Raw genomic sequence first — 25,819 nt, 5'->3', positions numbered from 1 at the left:
CGCAGGCGTGGCTGGGCAAATGCAGGGCGTGTTTGTGACGTCAAAACAGAAACTGAACAGTCTGAAGTGATCGCAAGCGCTGAGCAGGTCTGAAGCTACTCTGAAACTGCACAAAATTATTTTGTAGCCCTCTGCGATCCTTTCGTTCACACTTCTGCTAAGCTAAAATACACTCCCAGTGGGAGGCGACATAGCGTTTGCACGGATGCTAAAAACAGCTAGCGAGCGAACAACTTGGAATGACCCCCAAAGAGTTGAGCGGGCACTGCTCAGAAGCCTACAATCTACTGTATAGGGAAAAAGCATGATGTAACAAAGTGACGGATGGATAGTGGATGCAAACCCATACTGTGGGATTGGCAGAGACCCTGAATAGAGTCTAACAGTATTCACTAGGGACCCCCACAAGGAGGTTTGTACTTAGCTGCACCCGACATGTAGATCATGGCCCTCAGTCACAGTCTGGTATGCAGGAGCAAACACTGGAGTACACTGAATGGCATGCAGACACTGGATGGACAAACTGCAGTAAGCTGGTTGGCAGTAACATGGAGAGACAGATACCAGGAGCAGAGCAGGAACAGTAAAGGAGCACAGCAGACTGGAATCCGGAACAGCACCAGGAAACAGGAATCAGGAATGAAGTAATCACGAAGAACTCAATAGCACAAAGGCTGATGCTGGAGTAGGGTTTGGAGGCCTATACTCTGGTACAGGAGTATTGCCAGGAACTTCCTTATATACTGTACAGAAGGTTGAGTTCAAACTCGGAAGCCAGAGTGACATCACCTTTTTGACGCACCTGGTCCTTTAACTCTTGTACAGAGCGACACACGTGTCACTATGGAAGCTTCAGCTGCATGTACAGCTGGGAGGGGAGAAGGAGAGTGCAGCGGGCGCTGCTGGATCTGGTAAGTGAGTGCTGGGATTCGGCACTCTGTTACACATGATCTACAGTATGACTGAAATAAACCTGATGCATATGCTACTGGTATAGAGATGGGTGTATCTAGAGGGTTTGGGTACAAATAGTTGACCATTACAGCATCATGTCAGCATTTATCATGGTTGATATATCAACATGAACTGTTGCCAAACATTCCCTTGTGGCCTAGTGGTGTCTTACCTTGTCCCAGTGGCTACAGTGTCTCTACCATCATCCTTTGGTGGCGATCATGTGAGCACCAGTTACGACACAGACAACTGAGCAGTGGTGTCTGGATAGAAGCTCTCCCCTTTTCCTAATCCCTAACCCTTCCCCTAATGCCTACCCCTGCCCCATACTACATGCCTGACCCTAACCCTTCATGCTGCATATTTAGAATGTCAACATTTTACATGGCGACATTGTGAACATGTCAACAGTTTCAGTATGTTGACCTGGGGCCTATGACAATTTGAATCAATCTAATGTCGACATTGTGGTGTCAACAGTATGAATGTTGATATCGTTACAGTCGACCATCTGATTGAATACCCATCAAGCAATGCCTCTGAAAAAGCTTATGGTCATAAATTTACGCTATTACATTTGTGTTTCATTTTTTTAATGCAGCATTAAGACCTAAATATATTAAAGGTACCCTTATAATAAAAGTAACTAATATTGCCACAAAGTAAGCTCAATCTGTCCAATTCTGTCATAAATAACTGTCTGGGAGCACTAGTTAACTACGATGTTGGGTACAACATTCATGAATAATAAAAAAAACTAGTGAGCTTTTGGGAACTTTTAGCTATGGAATGTGTCAAGTTGGGACCTTAGAAAAATATACATTTTAGATTTTATTTTCTAATTTTACTTTTTATTTCAGCTTCTTAATATCTTCCCAACCTTGATGACATATGTTCCTGGCCCTCACCAGAAACTTGTCCCAACTTTCCAAAAACTGAAGGACTTTGTAAAAGACACGATGAGGACTCACAAAAACACACTGGATATGGACTGCCCACGAGACTACATAGACTGTTTCCTCATAAGGATGGAAGAGGTGAATTTGGGGAAATTGTATTAGAAATGGATAAACTATAATAACACACTGCTTCTGAAAATAATTTAAATCATTTATGGTTCGTGTAACTGCTAACAAAATAATTTAAACATTTTCTAGGAAAAAAATAACCCAAACACAGAATTTCATGATGAGAATTTGCTGTCGGCAGTAACTGACCTGTTTTTTGCTGGGACAGAAACTACAAGTTTAACATTGAGATATGGATTCCTGATTCTGCTTAAATACCCTGAGATACAAGGTAACATTTCTTCATGTTTCCCGAATTAGTCAGATATTCTGTAGAAATGTGTACTGGTTATGGACAAAAAATGGGGAAACAACCAATAAATTGGTCAATGTGGATAATACACTACAATAAACTTGCTACTGTGTAAAAAATATCTGCACTGGCACTTATTGTTGAAGGCCTTACAATTCTTGTCAACATCTTGGGTTGGGGCGCAAAAGCAGAGCCTAAAAACTTTTAATTAATATTTGTTCATTTATTTAGGTTTATTACTGCAGTGTATTATGTATAATCCCATAAAATGTCAGAATCCCCATAATTGCTAGGTGTAGCATGAGGTATAAACAAAATACAGATAGATCAATAACAGATTAAACAAAACTGTTCATTTGCAAACAGTGATTAGTTAGAAGAAAAACTGACAACTGTGAAAGAGATTTTATATCAGCAAAATAAACTTGTACTATAGTGTAGAAAATCATAAGAAGTCATATAAATCTATCATGTACTAAATTCTACAGAGTGACCAATTTATTATGACCATCAGGTTAGTACTTTGTTGGGCCACCTTTTGCCCTTAATACAGCTTGAATTTTTCTGGGCATGGATTCTGATATTGGTATGTTTTGTGGGGAATGGTATCCCAAATAACATCAATTGCATCTCTATAATGTTGCCTCTGACACCCTGAAGAGTTGTGACAATGCTAGAAGGATCCATGCTTTCATGGCGCTATCTCCATATCCTCACCCTACCATTGGCATGGTGTAAATGAAAACACAATGGGGTAAATGTACTAAGTTGGAGGTTCTATTTAAAATGGGATATTGGGGTCATTCCAAGTTGATCGCTCGCTAGCTACTTTTAGCAGCCGTGCAAATGCATAGTTGCCGCCCACGGGGGAGTGTATTTTCGCATTGCAGGAGTGCGACCATCTGTGCAGCCGCGCGGCAGCAAACACATTTTGTGCAGAACTAGACCAGCCCTGTAGTTACTTATTTGTGCGATGATTGCTGTGACGAAGGTCCCGAAATTGACGTCAGATACCTGCCTTGCAAACGCCCGGCCTGCCTGCATTTTCCCAAACACTCCAAGAAAACGGTCAGTTGCCACCCATAGACTCCCACTTCCTGTCAATCTCCTTGCGTCTACCAGTGTGAATGGAAGCATCTCAAGAACCTGTGCAAAACCACAATGCTCTTTGTACTCGTACGACGTGCCTGCGCATTGCGGTGCATACGCATGTGCAGATTAGCCCTGTTCTGCCATAATTCTGTGCTGCAAAAATCCGTAGCAAGCGATCAACTCGGAATGACCCCCATTGCCCATAGCAATCAATCTGATTCTACTACTCATTTATCCTAGCACCTTTGTAGAAGATAATACCTGGAATCTGATTGGTTGCTATGGGCAACATAGCATCTTAAATAGAACTCCCATTTTAGTACATTGACCCCAATGTGTCAGAACACATAGCTCAGTTCCAATCATTTACTATAGCATTCCTGTGTTTCTGAGCAAACTGGAGGTATTGCACCCTCTATGCAGCCGATAGCAATGGCGTACTGACATATGGCACCTTGATCTAACAAACCTGGATATTTAGAGATTATATCAGGGATCTAACTCCTTTATAGATTATATGCAATTTTGGAGTGTGACCACATACAGTATTTTAATTTTAGGTAAAAATTATTTGTAGCTATTCTGAAATTGTATTGTTATTATTAAACGTTCAATATTAAACAATTATTCTATTATGCAAAATATACTAATAACTAGAAGTGCCCCCACAAAGGAATCCTCTTTTTCTCTGCACCCCTCCAAAGAAACTCCCAAGATAACTGAGGTATCCTTTAGGTAGGACATTAGACATAGGATGTGACGGCGTAGGTGTAACCATGGAAAGTGCTGCTCGTTCTTGTAACCCTCCTATTTTTAAGACCATAGGCATCGGAGCGGGGTGGGCAAGGGGGCAGCATGCCCCCCCCCAAAAAAAAAAAAAATTAGATAAAGGCACGGGTGAGGTGGAGCGCTTAACCCGGATCCCCACGGGCGACTCCTGCTGTAAAATCAATGTGCTGCCGCTGCCTGCTATGCCCCATGTCCTCCTAGCCGGCTCTTTACTGATGCATTACTGGGAGGGAGGCGTGGCCATGCTGAGCCTGCTGGGACATCCCTGCCTCCTCCCAGAAATGCATCAGTGAAGAGCAGGCTAGGGGGTCATGGGGCATAGCAGGCAGCGGCAGCACATTGATTTTACAGCAAGAGTCACTCGGAGGTAAGCGCCACTCACCTGCACTGGATGGGTGGGGAGGTTTGGGGATGGAGCGCCAAAATGTAATTTTTACTATGCACCCCACCCCCCAACCTGAAAACATTTCAGTGCGCCTGCTTAAGACTATCGGTATTCCTGGGGGATTTGTAGTGTTCTTGTAAACCTTAGTAGGTTGAATGTAAGAGTTTCTGGATTTTGAATCCTTAGGTGTTTACAGTATGTCACTGTGGCGCAGATTTATTAAGCCTGGGGGATTTGTAGTGTTCTTGTAAACCTTAGTAGGTTGAATGTAAGAGTTTCTGGATTTTGAATCCTTAGGTGTTTACAGTATGTCACTGTGGCGCAGATTTATTAAGCTCGGTGAAGTGATAAATTGGAAAGTGATAAAGGACCAGCCGGTCAGCTCCTGTCATTTTTCAAACGCAGCCTGTGACATGGTAGTTAGGATCTGATTGGCTGGTCCTTTATCACCTTCCCTTTATCACTTCACCGAGCTTAATAAATCTGCCCCTGTGTGCTTTCTCTATCACAGCGGGATGTACTAATTAGTGATAAGCGGGTTCGGTTTCTCGGAAACCAAACCCCCCCGAACATCCCCCTTTTTACACGGGTCCGAGCCATACTCGGATTCTCCCGTATGGCTCCAGTATCCCGATCGCGCCCGAACGTCATCATCCCGCTGTCGGATTCTCGCGAGATTCGGATTCTATATAAGCAGCCGCGCGTCGCCGCCATTTTCACTCGTGCATTGGAAATGTTAGGGAGAGGACGTGGCTGGCGTCCTCTCCGTTTATGTTGATGCATTGCAAATATTTTGTGCTTGCTTATTACTTAATTGTGGGGACTGGGGATCAGCTGTATATAGGAGGAGTACAGTGCAGAGTTTTGCTGACAGTGACCACCAGTATACGTTGTCTGTCTGAAAAACACTCCATATCTGTGCTCAGTGTGCTGCTTTATTGTGGGGACTGGGGACCACCAGTATAATATTATATAGGAGGAGTACAGTGCAGAGTTTTGCTGACCAGTGACCACCAGTATATAATATATAGCATTACGGTACAGTAGGCCACTGCTGTACCTACCTCTGTGTCGTCATTAAGTATACTATCCATCTAGATTCTATACCTGTGGTGCATTTCAGTTGTGCAGTTTGCTGACACAGTGACCACCAGTATATATAGCAGTACGGTACGGAGGGCCACTGCTGTACCTACCTCTGTGTCGTCATTAAGTATACTATCCATCTACATTCTATACCTATGGTGCATTTTAGTTTTGCAGTTTGCTGACACAGTGACCACCAGTATACTATATATAGCAGTACGGTACGGAAGGCCACTGCTGTACCTACCTCTGTGTCGTCATTAAGTATACTATCCATCTACATTCTATACCTGTGGTGCATTTTAGTTTTGCAGTTTGCTGACACAGTGACCACCAGTATACTATATATAGCAGTACGGTACGGAAGGCCACTGCTGTACCTACCTCTGTGTCTTCATTAAGTATACTATCCATCTACATTCTATACCTGTGGTGCATTTTAGTTTTGCAGTTTGCTGACACAGTGACCACCAGTATACTATATATAGCAGTACGGTACGGAAGGCCACTGCTGTACCTACCTCTGTGTCATCATTAAGTATACTATCCATCTGCATTCTATACCTGTGGTGCATTTTAGTTTTGCAGTTTGCTGACACAGTGACCACCAGTATATATAGCAGTACGGTACGGAAGGCCACTGCTGTACCTACCTCTGTTTCGTCATTAAGTATACTATCCATCTACATTCTATACCTGTGGTGCATTTTAGTTTTGCAGTTTGCTGACACAGTGACCACCAGTATACTATATATAGCAGTACGGTACAGAAGGCCACTGCTGTACCTACCTCTGTGTCGTCAAGTCTACTATCCATCCATACCTGTGGTGCATTTCAGTTTTGCACAGTTTGCTGACCACCAGTATATAATATATAGCATTACGGTACAGTAGGCCACTGCTATACCTAACTCTGTGTCGTCAAGTATACTAGCTTAGTCACACAGCGACCTTGGTTTGCCTCTTTTTTTCTTTGCATCATGTGCTGTTTGGGGACAATTTTTTTGAAGTGCCATCCTGCCTGACACTGCAGTGCCGCTCCTAGATGGGCCAGGTGTTTGTGTCGGCCACTTGTGTCGCTTAGCTTAGTCACACAGTGACCTTGGTGTGCCTCTTTTTTTCTTTGCATCATGTGCTGTTTGGGACAATTTTTTTGAAGTGCCATCCTGCCTGACACTGCAGTGCCACTCCTAGATGGGCCAGGTGTTTGTGTCGGCCAGTTATGTCGCTTAGCTTAGTCATCCAGCGACCTCGGTGCAAATTTTAGGACTAAAAATAATATTGTTAGGTGTGAGTTGTTCAGAATAGACTGGAAATGAGTGGAAATTATGGTTATTGTGGTTAATAATACTATGGGATCAAAATGACCCCCAAATTATATGATTTAAGCTGTTTTTTAGGGTTTTGGAAAAAAACACCCGAATCCAAAACACACCCGAATCCGACAAAAAAATTTCGGTGAGGTTTTGCCAAAACACGTCCGAATCCAAAACACGGCCGCGGAACCGAATCCAAAACCAAAACACAAAACCCGAAAAATGTCCGGTGCACATCACTAGTACTAATATGCATCGTGGGCCATCGTCAGCCATCGCAACGATGCTAATCACATATGTACTAACATATACGAGTAGTATCGCAATGTGATGCCAGAGACCCCTGGTCGTACCTGGTGGTCTAGAGGAGAGGGTGTGCGGTGGTCTCCAGGGGTCTCTGTCACCTCCCAGTCACTGGGGGTGACGTCGGGAGTCAGTCCTGGGCTCCTCCTCTTCCTCCCTGCAGCCAGAAGAAGCAATGTCTGTGTTGTTGGAGAAGGAGGCAGTGATCCAGGATTGCGACGGGAGCTGCCTGCATACAGGTATAAGGGGGTCAGTGTGAGCGGCGCAGGGCAGCGGGGGTGGGGCAATGCGGTAAGTAGCCCTTAGACTTCTATAAGGTATCACCATAAAAAGGTGGCGATACCCTCCGCATCGAAAAAAGCGGGCGGACCAGGGTTAGTACGTGTAAAATGCGGTACAAAACCCCGAAAACAGTTTTTTTTACTGTATTTTTCTCTGAGTACATCCCGCTGTGAGTCTGGTGACCATGATGCTGCAGTTGTTATTTGGATTGAAGGGTATTCTTTTTAGAGATGAGCGGATTCGGTTTTACTCGGTTTTACTCGGTTCTCAAAACCGAATCTTATTGGCTATCCAAAACACGTGACATCCGTGAGCCAATAAGATTCGGTTTTGAGAACCGAGTAAAACCGAATCCGCTCATCTCTAATTCTTTTATAGAATTTTCCATCTTTTAATTGTCTGAAAGCCTAATACATTGCATGGATCTTATGGTAATTGTACTGGACTTTTCTCTAACTGGTCTACCTGATTATTTCTTATTTTATACATGCTATAACACGCTGTCTTGCCTTTAGAAAGTTATGCTACGTTGTTGCTTGTTAGCCTGAGGGCTTAAATGAGCTGTGACTCTTAAAATGTATGCTTTTTTATATACATATGTGACTGCGTAATATTTGTGGAGCGTATTGCCAATATTTCAGATTCAATAATTGAACTACTAGTATCTATACATTTTTTTCTCTTGAATATAGATTGTAAGTATGTGCCCAGGGCAACCCAGTCTGTTAATGCTTACAGAAGTTTTCATTTTTAAATATAGAGATTTTTTAGTTTGCTCAGACTAATTATTTCATCTTCACATCCATTGACTGTTTCAGGTGCAATGCCTAAAACTATAAAATGGCTTTAAAGAACAAAACACTGGAAATGCTGCAGGAGACAAAACAAAATGACACAAAATAACAAGACAAAAGTCTGACTGTACTTAAAGTATCAATGTTCCATAAATGTGAATGTATATTTCAGAGAAGATCCATGAGGAAATAGACAATGTAATAGGCAGAGATCGCTGCCCATCAGTGGAGGACAGGAGTAAGATGCCGTACACAGACGCTGTTATACATGAGATCCAGAGATTTGGTGATATCGTTCCTACCGGAGTGGCTCATGCAACCAGTAAAGACACAATCTTCAGGGGACATCATTTACCAAAGGTAGTTTTGTCAGAAACAATGTGAAGAAATGGCTGGATAATTAAATGGTATCTCTTTTATTAACCCATAGTATTCCTATGTGCAATATAATGACTGCCTTGCATGTTTCTCCATATTGCTACATCGTGCACTCCCTCTCATGCACCATAGTTCCCCTCTCCCCCTTCTTCCCAATCCCACTTACCTGGTATCTCTGCCCACTTCAACCCAGGGCCGTAACTAGGTGTGTGCCGATGGTGCCTTGCCCACATCGCAAATGCACTGCATATGGCCGTCATGTCCAGTGAGTCAGTACTGGAAGCCCGCCGCATGTCCCCCCTATGCCGCCTCTGCAAGGGACGTGGAGCGGTGCCACAACCGCTATGTGGCAGCACACCCCCCATCGCGTTATTCCATCACTGAGACCTGCCGCCACCTTTGAAAGGTAGTGAGAGCGCTACCGCAGGTGGTAGCTCCTGGACATGGGTGTCAGTGAAAGCCCTGGATGCTGGATGGCCTCCCCCTTCCTCAGGTGACACTGACACTGGCGGAACTGCAGGAGTGAGACAACGGAAGAGGGCACTGGCTGCTGAGTGACACGTGACCTCGCCAGGAGAAAGTCGGCTTGAGGACAGACAGAAGTGCCGCTGGACTATTAGGGGATGCAGAGGTGGCCAGTGTGAGGACAGGGGAGCGGCACTATCTTGAGAGCAGCTGCGGCACATGTGAGGGTGCCTGCTGTTGGGTCAGACAGAGGGTGTCGGGAGAGGCTGTTTGTAGTGAGGGAGATCTCAGCGCTGACACCTAAATCTGATGAGGCGCCGGGATCCTGATTAGGAGTTGGACTGAGCCAGTGATCCTTCCCAGTGGGTGGTGCCCAGCAACATGAAGAAGCCTGATCAAAGGCAGTCAGCAGAGAAGGGAGCCCACCACCTGCTGTGCCTGAACTAGACTACAGAGCTGGATTTGAGGACTGCAAACACGTCTTGCCAATTCTCACATATACAGTCTCGGTCCTCATATTAATATATAGAGCCATAAAACTAACCCTAACCCCCCCTGTCCCGCATCCAAACCCTAACCCTGACCCAAGTGTCTTACCCTAACCCTCCAGTCCCGCAGCCTAACCCTCCCCTTCCCTGCAGCCTAACTCTCCCCTTAGAGCCTAACCCTAACCCTCATGTCCCTCATACTAACACTCACCCTCTTCTTAGTGCCTAACCCTCCCTCCTGCAGGCTAACCCTAAACAAAGTATCTGACCCTAACCCTCCTATCCCGCAGCCTAACACTAACCCTCTCCTCTCGCAGCCTAAACCCCTCCCAGTGCCTTAACCTAACCCCTCACCTGCAGCCTTACCCTAGCCCCTCACAGTGCCTTACCCCTCCACCTCAGCCTTAACCTAACCCCTTCCCCCGCAGCCTTTCCCTAACCCCTCTCCGGCAGCATTACCCTAACCCCATCCCCCGCAGCCAGGCTGGTGAATGCAGCATGGCTCCCGCTGACCCCCACCCGCCATCGCTCGTCATTGGCAGTATTGGCAAGTGTGTATGCACTTGCTGATGCCTGCCTGGCTGCCGGGACCTGCTGCACTGATGACATCCCTGGGTCTAGCGTGTACCCAACTTATCTTGCTCTTTAAATATATCATGGTGCTTGGGGGAGCACCAAGATTGATCTTGCCTCCGGCCAACTTGGATGAAGTTACGCCACTGCACTGACACATACACACACTCTGCCTGCCGTAATGTGTAAAAAAAGGGACTCTGTTGCCGTAATCTGTAAATGGGGTACTCTGCTGCCATAATGTGTAAAAAGAGGACCCTGCCTAATCTGTAAAAAAGGGATTCTGCCTGCCTAATGTGTAAAAAAGGGGGACTCTGTTGACGTAATGTGTAAAAAGGGGGACTCTGCTGCCGTAATTTGTGAAAGGGGGACGCTAACTGCCTAATGTTTAAAAGCGGACTCTACTGTTATGCACACCAGTGCCTGCAGGAAAGTACTGGTGTCAGGACTGTTATGCACTCCAGTGCCTGCAGGAATGTACTGGTGTTTGAACTGTTATGCAAAACAAATGGACTCACAGACAGACTGGGGAATATGACATAACGTACACAGAAGGTGATAGGGTAACAAAATACACACACAGTGAACAGAGAAGCCCAGAGGCTAAGGAACTGGGTATCTCCCTTGTATTAGAACTGCTCAGATGGGAAAAGCAAGATGTTGTGTTTTAATACGTAGAGAACCCGAAATGCTGTTGCTAAGGGCAACAGCAAAATCCTAAAGGGTTACCAACGGGTGTGGCAGTAAACTCCTTGGTCAGAGATGGAATGATAGACACAAGGAGAGTCTCCACAATCCTAGTTCTCACTTGCAGTGCACAGGTTCAGCTTACTGCCACTAAACTGACCCCTGACACCTAGCACAGTGAGACAGGATTAGACAGGCAAGTCTTAGAATACAGCCGCAAACTTGCTAAGTTCACAGAGTAGTAACAGAACCCCAGCAAGCTAAACGACTGACTCCAGTCTTACTGCTAGGTCTGGATTGGCAGAGTGTAATACCAAATCCCCAGGCCTATTTGCAGTAAGCAACAAACAAATACAAAGCTACACAGTACTGGCTAACTTTCAGAAACTGACTAACCAACAAAGATTCAGCAGCATCTGCTTACCCTGAGAAGAGGCCTTATAAAGCAGGTGCTGTCCACGCCCCACTCAGACCTCACAGACTGTGAGCACAAAAACCAGCACCGGATCCCCTGCCATGCACAGAGCCTATAACCACTGCACAGCAAAAGACCCGAACCGGAGTATCAGCTGCGCTCAGGTTACTCTGCTAGCACTTGTCTCCCGGTTGCCATGACGACGTGGCAGCACAGGGCAGGAGACCCTAACAGTACCCCCCCTCTGACGAGGGGTCAAAGAACCCCTACCACCGGGTTTATCGGGGAACTGCGAGAAGAAAGAGCGTATCAGTCTGGGGGCATGAAGATCACAACTGCGCACCCACGACCGCTCCTCCGGGCCATACCCCTTCCAGTGCACCAAAAATGACAGCCGACCCCGAACCACCTTGGAGTCAAGAATCCTTTCAACAACAAACTCCCTCTGGCCACGTATCAGAAGAGGGGAAGGTCTTCCACTGGAAGAAGGATTACTAATCGCCCCTTTTAAAAGGGAACAATGAAATGTTTTATTGATACCCAAAGAACGGGGCAGATCTAACTGAAATGCCACCGGATTGATAACCCTGGTGATCTTATAAGGGCCGATGAACCGGGGGCCTAACTTATGAGATGGCTGTCTCAACTTCAAATTCTTGGTAGACAACCAGACGAAGTCTCCTAATTTGAAGCTGCAGGGTCTTTTCCGCTTATCAAAAACCCTTTTGGTCACTAATGACACAGACACAAGGGCTTTCTTCACTTTCCGCCAAATACCTCTAAGGACCGAAACCACAGAGGAACCACCAGGCGTGGAGTCCAGGGGGTCAAAAGAATTGGCCTTAGGATGATGCCCATACACACAAAGGAAGGGAGAGATCCCTGTAGCAGAGTGAGCCGCGTTGTTATAGGCAAACTCCGCCATGGACAGATGAGCAACCCAGTCAGTCTGACACTTGGAGACATAACACCTGAGGAACTGCTCCAAGGACTGGTTCACCCTTTCAGTCTGCCCATTAGACTGCGGATGGTAGCCCGACGACAAGCTGACAGAAATCTGGAGAACGGAACAAAATGCCCTCCAGAATTTGGCCACAAACTGGGATCCGTGGTCAGAGACCACATCAAGTGGCAACCCGTGGAGACGCACAACATGCAGCATAAATAATTCAGACAGGCGTCTGGCCGATGGCAGCCCAACCAGTGGAACGAAGTGCGCCATCTTCGAAAACCAGTCAACGACAACCCAGATGGCTGTCATCCCCGAGGATTTGGGCAAGTCCACCACAAAATCCATTGAAATGTGGGTCCATGGCTTAGATGGGATAGAGAGTGAATGTAATGGGCCAACAGGAACCCCTCTAGGAGTCTTATTTCGGGCACAGATGTCACATGCCCGAACCCACTGATCCACATCCTTAGCCACCGAGGGCCACCACACCGCCCTAGATAGCAACTCCCGAGTTCTGGCAATACCCGGGTGACCTGCAGACTTCTTGGCATGGAATTCCAGGAACACTCGCTGTCTTAACCTAGGAGGCACAAACAAAAGACCTACCGGAAGGTCTGGAGGAGCCTGCTCCTGTGCTCTAAGGACTAATGATAAGAGGTCCTGGGTAATGCCCACTTTAATACATGATGGGGAAACAATGGGCAACGGCTCCTCGGTGGTCTCCTGGATTGGAACAAAACTCCGCGAGAGCGCATCAGCCTTGATGTTTTTTGACCCAGGGCGATATGTTATCAAAAAATTAAAGCGAGCAAAAAACAAAGCCCATCGTGCCTGCCTGGCATTGAGACGCTTCGCTGACTCTAAATATGCCAGATTCTTATGGTCAGTGAGAATTGAGACCACAAACTTAGCCCCCTCAAGCCAGTGTCTCCACTCCTCGAGTGCATCCTTAATAGCCAACAATTCCCGGTTACCCACGTCATAATTTATCTCGGCAGGTGAAAATTTACGGGAAAAGTAAGCACAGGGATGAAGGCGATTATCAGACACTCCCATCTGAGAAAGCACTGCCCCAATACCCATCTCAGAGGCATCCACCTCCACCACAAAAGGACGCTCTGGATCTGGGTGTCGCAGTACCTTGGCCGAAACAAATGCCCTTTTGAGACGGGCAAAAGCCGCTTTAGCCTCACAAGACCAGTGAGCAACATCCGCCCCTTTCTTAGTGAGTGCCACCAAGGGCGCCACTATAGACGAAAATCCAGCGATAAATCGTCTATAAAAATTCGCAAAGCCCAGGAAACGCTGAAGCGCCTTCAAACTAGTGGGCTGCACCCAATCCAGGACTGCCTGTACCTTGGAACCCTCCATTTGGAAACCTTCTGGGGAGATAATATATCCTAGAAATGCGATTTGCTGAACTTCAAATTCGCACTTCTCCAGCTTCGCCCCAAGCCGGTGGTCTCTGAGTTTCTGGAGGACTAAGCGTACATGCTTCCGATGTTCCTCCAGGGAATGGGAGAAGATTAGGATGTCATCTAAGTATACAACTAAGAATCTATCCAAATATTCCCTGAGCACATCATTCATGAAATCCTGGAAGACTGCCGGGGCATTACAGAGCCCAAAAGGCATCACCAAATATTCATAATGCCCTGAGTGGGTATTAAAGGCAGTCTTCCATTCATCCCCCTCTCTTATTCGGATTAGATTGTACGCACCGCGTAGGTCAATCTTAGAAAAAATGGTGGCAGTACGAAGCTGGTCAAACAAGACCGAAATGAGAGGCAGTGGGTATGAGTTTTTAATCGTGATACAGTTCAATTCTCTGAAGTCGATGCAGGGTCGCAACGAACCGTCCTTTTTACCCACGAAGAAGAACCCCGACCCAACTGGAGACTGTGAAGGTCTGATAAATCCCTTAGCCAAGTTCTCCTGAATGTACTCTGCCATAGCCTGAGTCTCAGGACGTGACAGGGAGTACAACCTGCTCTTGGGAAGCTTAGCATTTGGCAACAAATCAATGGCACAGTCATAGGGGCGATGGGGAGGTAGTACCTCTGCAACTTTTTTGGAGAACACGTCGCAAAATCTGCATAACACCCTGGCAATCCTGGCAAACTTAGCTGCGAGAGCCTGACTGGAAGGCTCAAGCAACTCCTGAAACAATCAGTACCCCAACTAAGAATCTCCCCAGAGACCCAGTCAAATTGAGGATTGTGGGCCCTTAACCAGGGTAACCCCAACACCAATGGGGCAAAAGTACAGACAGTCACATAAAAGGACAATTTTTCAGAGTGTGTGGCTCCAATAAACAAAGAAATCTGGCTAGTGCAAGAGGTAATTTTACCTTGGGATAATGGTTCCCCGTTTAACCCACAAATCTCAATTTCCGATGCCAAGGGTACTAAGGGAACAGAGTGTTTCAGGGCGAATTGGCGGTCCATAAAAACCCCGTCGGCCCCACTGTCCACAAAGGCCTTAGTCTTGACAGTTTGACCGAGGATCTTCAAGGTCACCGGAATGATAAAAGTCTTCTTGGGAAATTCTGACTTCTGGCCTGACAGGATATTTCCCATCACCCTCAGGCCCTGAAGTTTTCCGGCTTTTCTGGGCATGATACTACCACATGACCTTTATTCCCACAGTACAAACACAACCCCTGCTGTCTCCTCCGCGTCTTCTCACGCGAGGAGAGGCGGGTAGCCCCAATCTGCATAGGCTCCTCGGAAAATTCCTCAGAGTCTGAGGTTCCCTTGGGAAGGAAGGAAATCTCAGTCTCCCTTTCAAGCCTACGCTCTCTCAGCCGTCTATCCACCCGGATGGATAACTGCATGAGCTGATCCAAGCTATCAGGCAAGGGATATTGTACCAGTTGGTCCTTTATCTGGTTAGATAGACCTCTTCGGTACTGGTGTCTCAGGGCTGGGTCATTCCACTGGGTATCATGGGCCAACCTCCGAAACTCCATACAGTAAACCTCAACTGGCCTTCGCCCTTGCTTAAGGATCGAAATCTGAGCCTCGGCTTAGGCCGTCTTGTCAGGGTCATCATACAACATGCCCAGTGCCGTAAAAAAAGCATCAACACTTTTAAGCGACGGACAGTCAGGCTGCAACCCATATGCCCAGACCTGTGGGTCTCCTTGTAGCAAGGAAATCACTATGCCCACCCGCTGAATCTCCGACCCAGAAGACTGAGGCCTAAGCCGGAAGTATAGCTTGCAGCTCTCCTTGAAACAAAAGAACTGCGAGCGATCTCCAGAAAAACGATCCGGGAGATTTACTTTCGGCTCCTTAACCCCTGCAGGTGCTGCTGCTGCGGGAGCTCCGCCAGCAGCCTGGGAGGTGTGCATTTTAATGGACAAATCATTAAATTGTCGAGTCAGGACCTGCACCTGATCGACCACCTGTTGCAACGTATTTTGAGGGGTATGCTCCATATTCCCACAAAATTTCAACAGGAGTATTAGGCTGCTGAATATGTTATGCACACCAGTGCCTGCAGGAAAGTACTGGTGTCAGGACTGTTATGCACTCCAGTGCCTGCAGGAATGTACTGGTGTTTGAACTGTTATGCAAAACAAATGGACTCAGAGACAGACTGGGGAATATGACATAACGTACACAGAAGGTGATAGGGTAACAAAATACACACAAAGTGAACAGAGAAGCCCAGAGGCTAAGGAACTGGGTATCTCCCTTGTATTAGAACTGCTCAGATGGGAAAAGCAAGATGTTGTGTTTTAATACGTAGAGAACCCGAAATGCTGTTGCTAAGGGCAACAGCAAAACCCTAAAGGGTTACCAACGGGTGTGGCAGTAAACTCCTTGGTCAGAGATGGAATGATAGACACAAGGAGAGTCTCCACAATCCTAATTCTCACTTGCAGTGCACAGGTTCAGCTTACTGCCACTAAACTGACCCCTGACACCTAGCACAGTGAGACAGGATTAGACAGGCAAGTCTTAGAATACAGCCGCAAACTTGCTAAGTTCACAGAGTAGTAACAGAACCCCAGCAAGCTAAACGACTGACTCCAGTCTTACTGCTAGGTCTGGATTGGCAGAGTGTAATACCAAATCCCCAGGCCTATTTGCAGTAAGCAACAAACAAATACAAAGCTACACAGTACTGGCTAACTTTCAGAAACTGACTAACCAACAAAAATTCAGCAGCATCTGCTTACCCTGAGAAGAGGCCTTATAAAGCAGGTGCTGTCCACGCCCCACTCAGACCTCACAGACTGCGAGCACAAAAACCAGCACCGGATCCCCTGCCATGCACAGAGCCTATAACCACTGCACAGCAAAAGACCCGAACCGGAGTATCAGCTGCGCTCAGGTTACTCCGCTAGCACTTGTCTCCCGGTTGCTATGACGACGTGGCAGCACAGGGCAGGAGACCCTAACATCTACCTGCTGTACTGTGTAAAAGGTGGACTCTGCCTGCTGTACTGTGTAAAAGGGAGCTCTGTGGCAACACTCCTTCCCCATGAAGCCCACCACTATATTTTTGGCACGCGTCTACGGCGCACATTGGCCCTGTTTTGTATATATGGGGGGGGGGGACCGCTGCTGTTTCTTGCACACAGCGCTAAAATGTCTAGTTGCGGCACTGCTTCAACCTGCTGTTCCTTCTAATTTCTCTGTAATTTACCACTGTATGTTACACTTCTATGAACTGATCATCCTGCCACCCTAGATGGCTGCCTCTACCAGTACTTTCACGGTCAGGATGAACAACCCTTTGAACTATTTATGCAGAAGGTATCTTGTTAGTGGGCCTTATTCAGACGTAGTCACTGCAGTGGCAGTGTACGCAGGCTGAAGCCCAGTGAAGATTGCGCACACACAGCAGCCGCACCACACGTGCGCACACAGTGAGATGCGACGGCATCTTACTTGTGTGATCGCCTCTGCCTAATTGACAAGTAGAGGCGGTCGCGGGGCATGTCGGTGGCATTGCGGCAGCGTTTTCAGGGCGCGGTCCGGACAACGCAGGCATGTCTGGACCGTTTGCCGCAGTGACTGCGTGTGACATCACGCATCCACCGCGGCCAGAAACATGGCGGGTAGCTACTCAGCAGGTGTGAAAGGGGTGGGGGTGGGCAGGACCCGGCATGTGGGGCGGAATTGCCCTGTGCTGGGCGTCACTCCACATGTCAAAGTTTTTGATCGTAGATGTGCGGTTTTTTCACACATCTATGATCAGGTCTGAATTAGGCTCTGTGACTATATTTTATCATTGTATGCGTTATTTCCATGTATTGATTATCACAAATTGCAACCATTGTAGTGCGCACAACGTTTCTGCCCTGTCTGGTGCTCTGCTGTAAAGAATGAACATGAATGGCTCTGATGATTTTGCAAGGATCTCACTGAGTATTTTTAACTCCCCATTATGTGTCTCGGTTCCAGCCTATTCTGCCTGGTGTATTTCAATGTGGTGTGCCTCACCTGGATCCTTCATGTGTAGGCAGGGCCGGCCCGAGTTTATTTTTTTAGTAAGCAGAAATACATTTTGTTGCCCCTCGATGGTTTAAACTTTCGGCATGTGCCACAAAATTGGATGTGGTCTCACATGAAAACATGGCCATACAATTGTACCCCCAAGGGTACAGGGCGATAATGGGTGACAGGGAGATAATAGGTAACTGGTGAAGCAGGGGTGATGGGGAGTTAGTGGGTGACTGGTGAGGCAGGGGTGACAGGGACATAGTGACAATGGACATTGTACAGGGACCAGGGGGGCACTGACTGGCACGCACGCACGCACGCACGCACGCACGCACGCACGCACACACACACACACACACACACACACACACACACATTGTGTAGGGAAAGCTGGCAGCCATGCAGAGGCACATACAGTACCTTCTCACCTCTGTCATAGGGCAGCTCCAGCTCTCCATCATCACCACATGCTGTGCTGTTCCCTTTCCCTGTTTCCCGGCATCGGGAGAAGGCTGGGAGCTGAGAGGTCACACAGCCGGGCCTTTATCAGAAAGCAGCCTGTGTCCGAGGAGGGAGGCGCTGCAGAGAGTGAGTAACGGTAACTCATTGTCTGCAGCAGCGCCCTCTACTGTTTGTCACTCTATGCGGCCTGCATATCCTACAAAAGCTTCGGGCCAGCCCTGTGTGTAGGATAAATAATTCTTGGAATTGATGACCCAAAATATTTGCCACACCTTAGTATTATGTTCATGATTTCTGTATTTTTTTTAAAAACGTAAACCTATTATGTTACACACACTATATGTTAAACACCTTCAGTTCTATTGAAGAAAAGTGCTAAATAAATAAATAAATAAATAAAGTATTATTATTATTATTATTAATTGCTTTATCTATAAGAATATGTATCCTCTCTTCGTTCTTTTTTGCCCATATCTAACCAATTTTCATGCTTTCCTTTGATATTTTTTTTCTGGTCACCACCAAAGCCCTGCACCTTCAAAGACCTAGAATGCCCACATATTTCATGGTGGAAAAAATATATTTTTTTTTTTTCAGGGTACCTTGGTGTTTCCAATCCTGACCTCCGTCCTGAAAGACCCCAAACAGTTCAAGAACCCAACAAAATTTGATCCTGGGCACTTTCTTGATGAGAATGGTGGCTTTAAGAAGAGTGATGCATTCATGCCATTTTCTGCAGGTACAAACATGTTATACTATTTGAGTTATAACTGGTTAAAGTGAAATTGTGATTATATTTTGGCATTACTGATTTTGACGCATCATGACAGTTCAAATATATTATATTACATATATTGTGCAAAAATTATTAAGAATTAAACAAATATATACAAATTATTTGGCGTACAATGCTTGTACAGAAGGCAGAGGGACAAATGGGGAAAGTGGAAGAGGCACAGATAAGGGGGCACAGGTACAACTAACAAGTAGGTAAAGGCACACCTGAGGTGACATAAGCACAACTGCGGAATTTAAGAGTAGCTCTATTACTGTACATTACTATGTAAGTAGTCCAGCCAGATGGAAATGGGGGAGGAGAAAAATTAAGGAGGAGAGCTTGGGGTGGGGACAGAGAGAGGGAAGATGAATGTATGTGGGCTAGACTGAAGCCTCTGAGATAGAGGAGTCCAGGGCAGGTAAAGCACATTCCCCCATATCAATCCAGCTCTGCTGGTGATGCTCATTATAATCTAACAGGGAGCAGCCTGCATCAATGTTCCTATCAGTGAACTGCTTTATAAACCAAATACAGATGTCTGCCTAAGAATAAGAAACAGTTTGTGGCTTGGATCATCAGGGATAATGGGTCCACATGTCAGTGTGAGCTCCGTACATTAGTACCAACTGTGACCAGGGTTCCTGATTAGGTCATATTTAATGAGAAGTTCAGGAACTGAGCTCCTGCTGGATCCTGCTGAATAATAGCACTGCATATGTTACATTATAATGCACAGCAATGTGGTGTATTTTCTTTAGTGCATTAATCTGGTAATTTATCATGCATGGAATATATATATATATATATATATATATATATAAAGGGTCCCAGACCATACATTCTCCAATGGTTAGCCAAGCCTCTGTTGGCTGACGACTCCCTCCCCTCCCGGAGGCTGGCCACACCCGTAGCATGGACCCCTACCACTGCATTCCCCCGGTGGGCCCCAGATGACCCAGTCCGAAACTGACCTTCTGATGGCAGCCCTGGGTGTGCATAGTGCATGGAGGTATCAGATGATAAATATGCCACCTAGAGCAATGCAGTTATACCCATACAGATGGTTAGACAATTAAAAAAACTGTTCACAACTGGCATATTTGACCCAGGATAATTATGAGCATCGTAGGCAAGTACACAGGCATGTTTGCTAGCAGTTAGTGTCCAGTAGGACATTTTTTTAGTGTTATAGATTGTTATAAATTGTTCTACTGTTGCTGTTTATCTTAGAAAAGCAAGTGATTTACATAAAATATATACATTTGTACAGAACAACCAATTATTTTTCTCTTACATCCTAGAGGATGCTGGGGACTCCGTAAGGACCATGGGTATAGACAGGCTCCGCAGGAGACATGGGCACTCTAAGACTTTAGATGGGTGTGAACTGGCTCCTCCCTCTATGCCCCTCCTCCAGACCTCAGTTATAGAACTGTGCCCAGAGGAGACTGGATGCACTACAGGGGAGCTCTACTGAGTTTCCCTGAAAATACTTTTGTTAAGTTTTTTATTTTCAGGGAGCACTGCTGGCAACAGGCTCCCTGCTTCGTGGGACTGAGGGGAAAGAAGCAGACCCACTTTCCTGGACTGATGGGCTCTGCTTCTTAGGCTACTGGACACCATTAGCTCCAGAGGGTCAGAACACAGGTGTCGTCCTTGCTGTTCTCCACAGCATGCTTCAGAGAAGCTGCTCCCGGACTCTCCCCTGCTGAACAAGTAACAGGGGGCAAAAATGAGTGGGGGGCACATTTATTTGGTGCTAATTGTATATATAAAGCGCTGTACAGGCTGGGACTTTGTTTCAGTATCTAGTGGCGCTGGGTGTGTGCTGGCATACTCTCTCTCTGTCTCTTCAAAGGGCCTTATTGTGGGTCTGTCCCCATATTCATATATCACAGAGTGTGTGGGGGTGTCAGTACATGTGTGTCGACATGTCTGAAGCGGAAGGCTCATCTAGGGAGGAAGCAGAGCAGATGGTGGTGTCTACGTCGGCACAGCCGACACCTGATTGGTTGGACATGTGGAATGTTTTAAATGCTAATGTGGCTTTATTACATAAGAGATTGGACAAAGCAGAGTCCAAAGACAAAGCAGGGAGTCAATCCATGGTTTTTACTGTGTCACAAGATCCTTCAGGGTCCCATAAACGTCCCTTTACCCAGATAGCAGACACTGATACCGACACGGATTCCGACTCCAGTGTCGACTATGATGATGCAAGGTTGCACCCAAGAGTGGCCAAGAGTATTCAGTATATGATTATTGCAATAAAAGATGTTTTGCATATCACAGAGGATCCCTCTGTCCCTGACACGAGGGTCTGCATGTTTAAGGAAAAGAAACCTGAGGTAACGTTTCCCTCATCTCATGAGCTGAACGCTTTATTTGAAAAAGCTTGGGAAACGCCAGACAAGAGACTGCAGGTTCCCAAGAGAATTATTATGGCGTATCCTTTCCCCTCAAAGGACAGGTTACGGTGGGAATACTCGCCCACGGTGGACAAGGCCTTCACGCGCTTGTCCAAAAAGGTGGCGCTACCGTCCCTGGACACGGCGGCCCTAAAGGATCCTGCGGATCGCAGGCAGGAAACTACCTTAAAATCAATTTATGCGACTACGGGAGCCCTGCTCAGACCTACAGTAGCGTCGGCATGGGTGGGTAGCGCAATTACTGCTTGGACAGATAACTTGTCATCTGACATTGACACCCTAGATAAAGATAGTATTTTGTTGACCTTAGGTCACATCAAGGACGCAGCGTTATATATGAGAGAAGATGCGAGAGATATTGGGCTTTTGGGTTCAAGAGCCAATGCCATGGCAGTTTTCTGCTAGAAGGTCTCTGTGGACCCGTCAATGGACAGGTGATGCTGACTCAAAGAGATATGGAGGCTTTGCCTTACAAGGGAGAAGTTTTATTTGGGGAGGGCCACGCGGACCTGGTTTCCACAGCTACCGCGGGTAAGTCTTCTTTTTTGCCTTACGTTTCCCCACAGCAAAAGAAAACACCTCAATACCAGATGCAGTCCTTTCGGTCTCATAAGTTCAGAAAGGGGCGTGGCTCTTCCTTCCTCACCAGAGGTAGAGGTAGAGGGAAAAGAACACCAGCTATGGCTAGTTCCCAGGAACAAAAATCCTCCCCGGCCTCTACCAAATCCACCACCTGATGCTGGGGCTCCGCTACGGGAGTCCGCACCGGTAGGGGCACATCTTCGACTCTTCAGCCAAGTCTGGGTTCAGTCGGATTTGGATCCTTGGGTGGTCGAAATTGTATCCCAATTCTACAAACTGGAGTTCGAAGATGTGCCTCCACACCGATTTTTCAAATCGGCCTTGCCAGCTTCTCCCCCAGAGAGGGAAATAGTTTCAGCTGCCATACAAAAGCTGTGTCAACAACAAGTGATTATCAAGGTTCCCCAAGTGCAACAGGGGAAAGGGTTTTATTCAACCCTGTTTGTGGTCCCGAAGCCGGATGGCTCGGTCAGACCAATTCTGAATCTAAAATCCCTAAACCTATATTTGAAGAGGTTCAAATTCAAGATGGAATCTCTCTGGGCAGTGATCTCCAGCCTGGAAGGGGGGGATTTTATGGTGTCACTAGACATAAAGGATGTATACCTTCATGTCCCCATATATCCTCCTCATCAGGCGTAGCTGAGATTCGCTGTACAGGATTGTCATTACCAGTTTCAGACGTTGCCGTTTGGGCTTTCCACGGCCCGAGAATTTTCACCAAGGTAATGGCGGAAATGATGGTGCTCCTGTGCAAGCAGGGGGTCACAATTATCCCATACTTGGATGATCTCCTGATAAAGGCAAGATCAAAAGATCAGTTACTAAAAAGCGTGTCTCTCTCCCTGAGAGTACTACAACAAAACGGCTGGATTCTAAATCTACCAAACTCGCAGTTGGTTCCGACAACTCGGCTGTCATTTTTGGGCATGATTCTGGACACGGAAAAAAAGAGGGTTTTTCTCCCAATGGAAAAACCCCAGGAACTCCAGAACATGGTCAAGGACCTGCTGAAACCAAAAAGAGTGTCAGTTCATCAATGCACTCGAGTATTTGGAAAGATGGTGGCGGCCTACAAAGCCATTCCGTTCGGCAGGTTCCATGCAAGAACTTTTCAGTGGGACCTTCTGGACAAGTGGTAAGGGTCCCATCTACAGATGCATCAGAGGATAAGCCTGTCCCCCAGGGCCAGGGTCTCTCTCCTGTGGTGGCTCCAGAGTACTCACCTTCTAGAGGGTCGCAGGTTCGGCATTCAAGATTGGGTTCTTATGACCACGGACGCGAGCCTCCGAGGATGGGGAGCAGTCACACAAGGAAAAACATTTCAGGGAATATGGTCAAGCCAGGAGGCTTGTCTACACATCAATGTGCTGGAATTAAGGGCCATATACAGCGGCCTGCAACAGGCGGAGAATCTTCTTCGCAACCTACCCGTTCTGATTCAGTCAGACAACGTCACAGCCGTGGTGCATGTAAACCGCCAGGGCGGGACAAGGAGCAGAGCAGCAATGGCAGAAGCCACCAGGATTCTTCGCTGGGCGGAAAATCATGTAAGCGCTCTGTCAGCGGTCTTCATTCCGGGAGTAGACAACTGGGAAACAGACTTCCTCAGCAGGCACAATCTCCATCCAGGAGAGTGGGGACTTCATCAAGAGGTCTTTGCAGAGGTAACAAGTCGTTGGGGACTTCCTCAAATAGACATGATGGCATCACGCCTCAACAGAAAGCTTCGGAGGTATTGTTCCAGGTCGAGGGACCCTCAGGCAGTGGCGGTGGACGGCCTGGTGACACCGTGGGTGTTTCAGTCGGTCTATGTGTTCCCTCCACTTCCACTTATCTCAAAAATATTGAGAATCATAAGACGAACAAGAGTGCAGACAATACTCATTGTTCAAGATTGGCCTCGAAGGGCCTGGTATTCAGATCTTCAGGAAATGATCACAGAAGATCCGTGGCCTCTTCCTCCCAGGGAGGACCTGTTACAACAGGGGCCCTGTGTGTTCCAAAACTTACCGTGGTTACGTTTGACGGCATGGCGGTTGAACACCAGATCCTAGCTAGGAAAGGTATTCCGGGGGAAGTCATCCCTACTTTAATCAAAGCTAGGAAGGAGGTAACGGCGAAGCACTATCACCGTATCTGGAGGAAATATGTATCTTGGTGTGAAGCCAAGAATGCTCCTATGGAAGATTTTCAGCTGGGTCATTTTCTCCATTTTCTACAGACAGGAGTGGATATGGGCCTAAAGTTAGGCTCCATTAAGGTGCAGATTTCAGCCTTATCTATTTTCTTTCAGAAGGAATTGGCTTCTCTCCCAGAAGTCCAGACTTTTGTAAAGGGAGTGCGGCACATCCAACCTCCTTTTGTGCCCCCAGTGGCACCGTGGGACCTTAACGTGGTGTTACAGTTCCTTAAATCACACTGGTTTGAACCTCTTCAAACAGTTGAATTAAAGTTTCTCACTTGGAAAGTGGTCATGTTGTTGGCCTTGGCATCTGCGGGGCGGGTGTCCGAATTGGCGGCTTTGTCTCACAAGAGCCCTATCTGATTTTGAAAAGTCCATGTCTGGATCCTCACAGAGTGGAGTGCATGTGGTGATGGCAGCTTGTCACTTGACAAGCTACCATCACCACATGCACTCCACTCAGTGAGGACTTTTAATACGATTATTCCTTGCCTTGGAAATTTCTCTGTGGGACTGCACTACTACAGCACCGATTGGAGATAATCAGCCTCTGTACAAAACACCACAGCTTGCCTGCTGCTACTTTTCAAGCACTTGGAGGACTCCATCACAATGGGTAACACCAGCTGTATTTAAACAACATTATTCCCCAGGGAACTTTATTTTTCAGTCCGGGATCACATGTGGATGCATATTAGCAGCTATTTTTATTCTGATTCTCAGCTTCAATCTATGCCCAATCTTATTGCTTTTAAGTGATATGTTATATTTACTGTTTAGTGAATAAATTATTTATATGTTTTAATTCATCCACGTTTTTGTTATTAACATTGGAGAAACTTCTACTAGCACCAGTACACTTTTTTCCCTATCTGATTTTCCATGTGGATCGAGCAGAGTTGAGGACTCGTACTCAATTTCTGCCTAAAGTGGTTTCATCGTTTCATATGAACAAACCTATTGTGGTGCCTGTGGCTACGGGTGACTTGGAGGATTCCAAGTCCCTTGATGTAGTCAGGGCCTTAAAAATTTATGTAGCCAGGACGGCTCGGGTTAGGAAAACAGAGGCACTGTTTGTCCTGTATGCAGCCAACAAGGTTGGCGCTCCTGCTTCTAAGCAGACTATTGTTCGCTGGATTTGTAACACGATTCAGCAGGCTTATTCTACGGCTGGATTGCCGTTACCAAATTCGGTAAAGGCCCATTCCACTAGAAAGGTGGGCTCTTCTTGGGCGGCTGCCCGAGGGGTCTCGGCATTACAGCTTTGCCGAGCAGCTACTTGGTCGGGTTCAAACACTTTTGCAAAATTCTACAAGTTTGATACCCTGGCTGATGAGGACCTCATGTTTGCTCAATCAGTGCTGCAGTCATCCGCACTCTCCCGCCCGGTCTGGAGCTTTGGTATAATCCCCATGGTCCTTACGGGGCCCCCAGCATCCTCTAGGACGTAAGAGAAAATAAGATTTGAAACCTACCGGTAAATCTTTTTCTCCTAGTCCGTAGAGAATGCTGGGCGCCCGTCCCAGTGCGGACAAATTCTGCAAGGCTTGTATATAGTTGTTGCTTACATAGGGGTTATGTTACAGTTGAGATCCTGATGCTGTTTTGTTCATGCTGTTAACTGGTTTAGTATATACCATGTTGT

General features: G+C 46.6%; 1 protein-coding gene across 2 annotated transcripts in view; it reads left to right on the top strand.

Moving 5' to 3' along the window:
* The window catches only part of LOC134949325 (cytochrome P450 2C23-like), a 90,773-nt gene that overhangs the window by 64,216 nt on the left and 738 nt on the right, over nt 1-25,819 (top strand). For both annotated transcript variants that reach the window (XM_063937823.1, XM_063937822.1), the window contains exons 5-8: nt 1,815-1,991; nt 2,112-2,253; nt 8,494-8,681; nt 18,798-18,939. In XM_063937823.1, the coding sequence (XP_063793893.1) occupies nt 1,815-1,991; nt 2,112-2,253; nt 8,494-8,681; nt 18,798-18,939 (649 nt within the window). The remainder of the gene's footprint in view (nt 1-1,814; nt 1,992-2,111; nt 2,254-8,493; nt 8,682-18,797; nt 18,940-25,819) is intronic.

Source organism: Pseudophryne corroboree, chromosome 8 (genome assembly GCF_028390025.1).
Source record: "Pseudophryne corroboree isolate aPseCor3 chromosome 8, aPseCor3.hap2, whole genome shotgun sequence".
NCBI lineage: Eukaryota > Metazoa > Chordata > Amphibia > Anura > Myobatrachidae > Pseudophryne > Pseudophryne corroboree.
The sequence above is the reverse complement of the archived record's forward strand: the minus strand, read 5'-3'. Positions and strand labels throughout refer to the sequence as shown.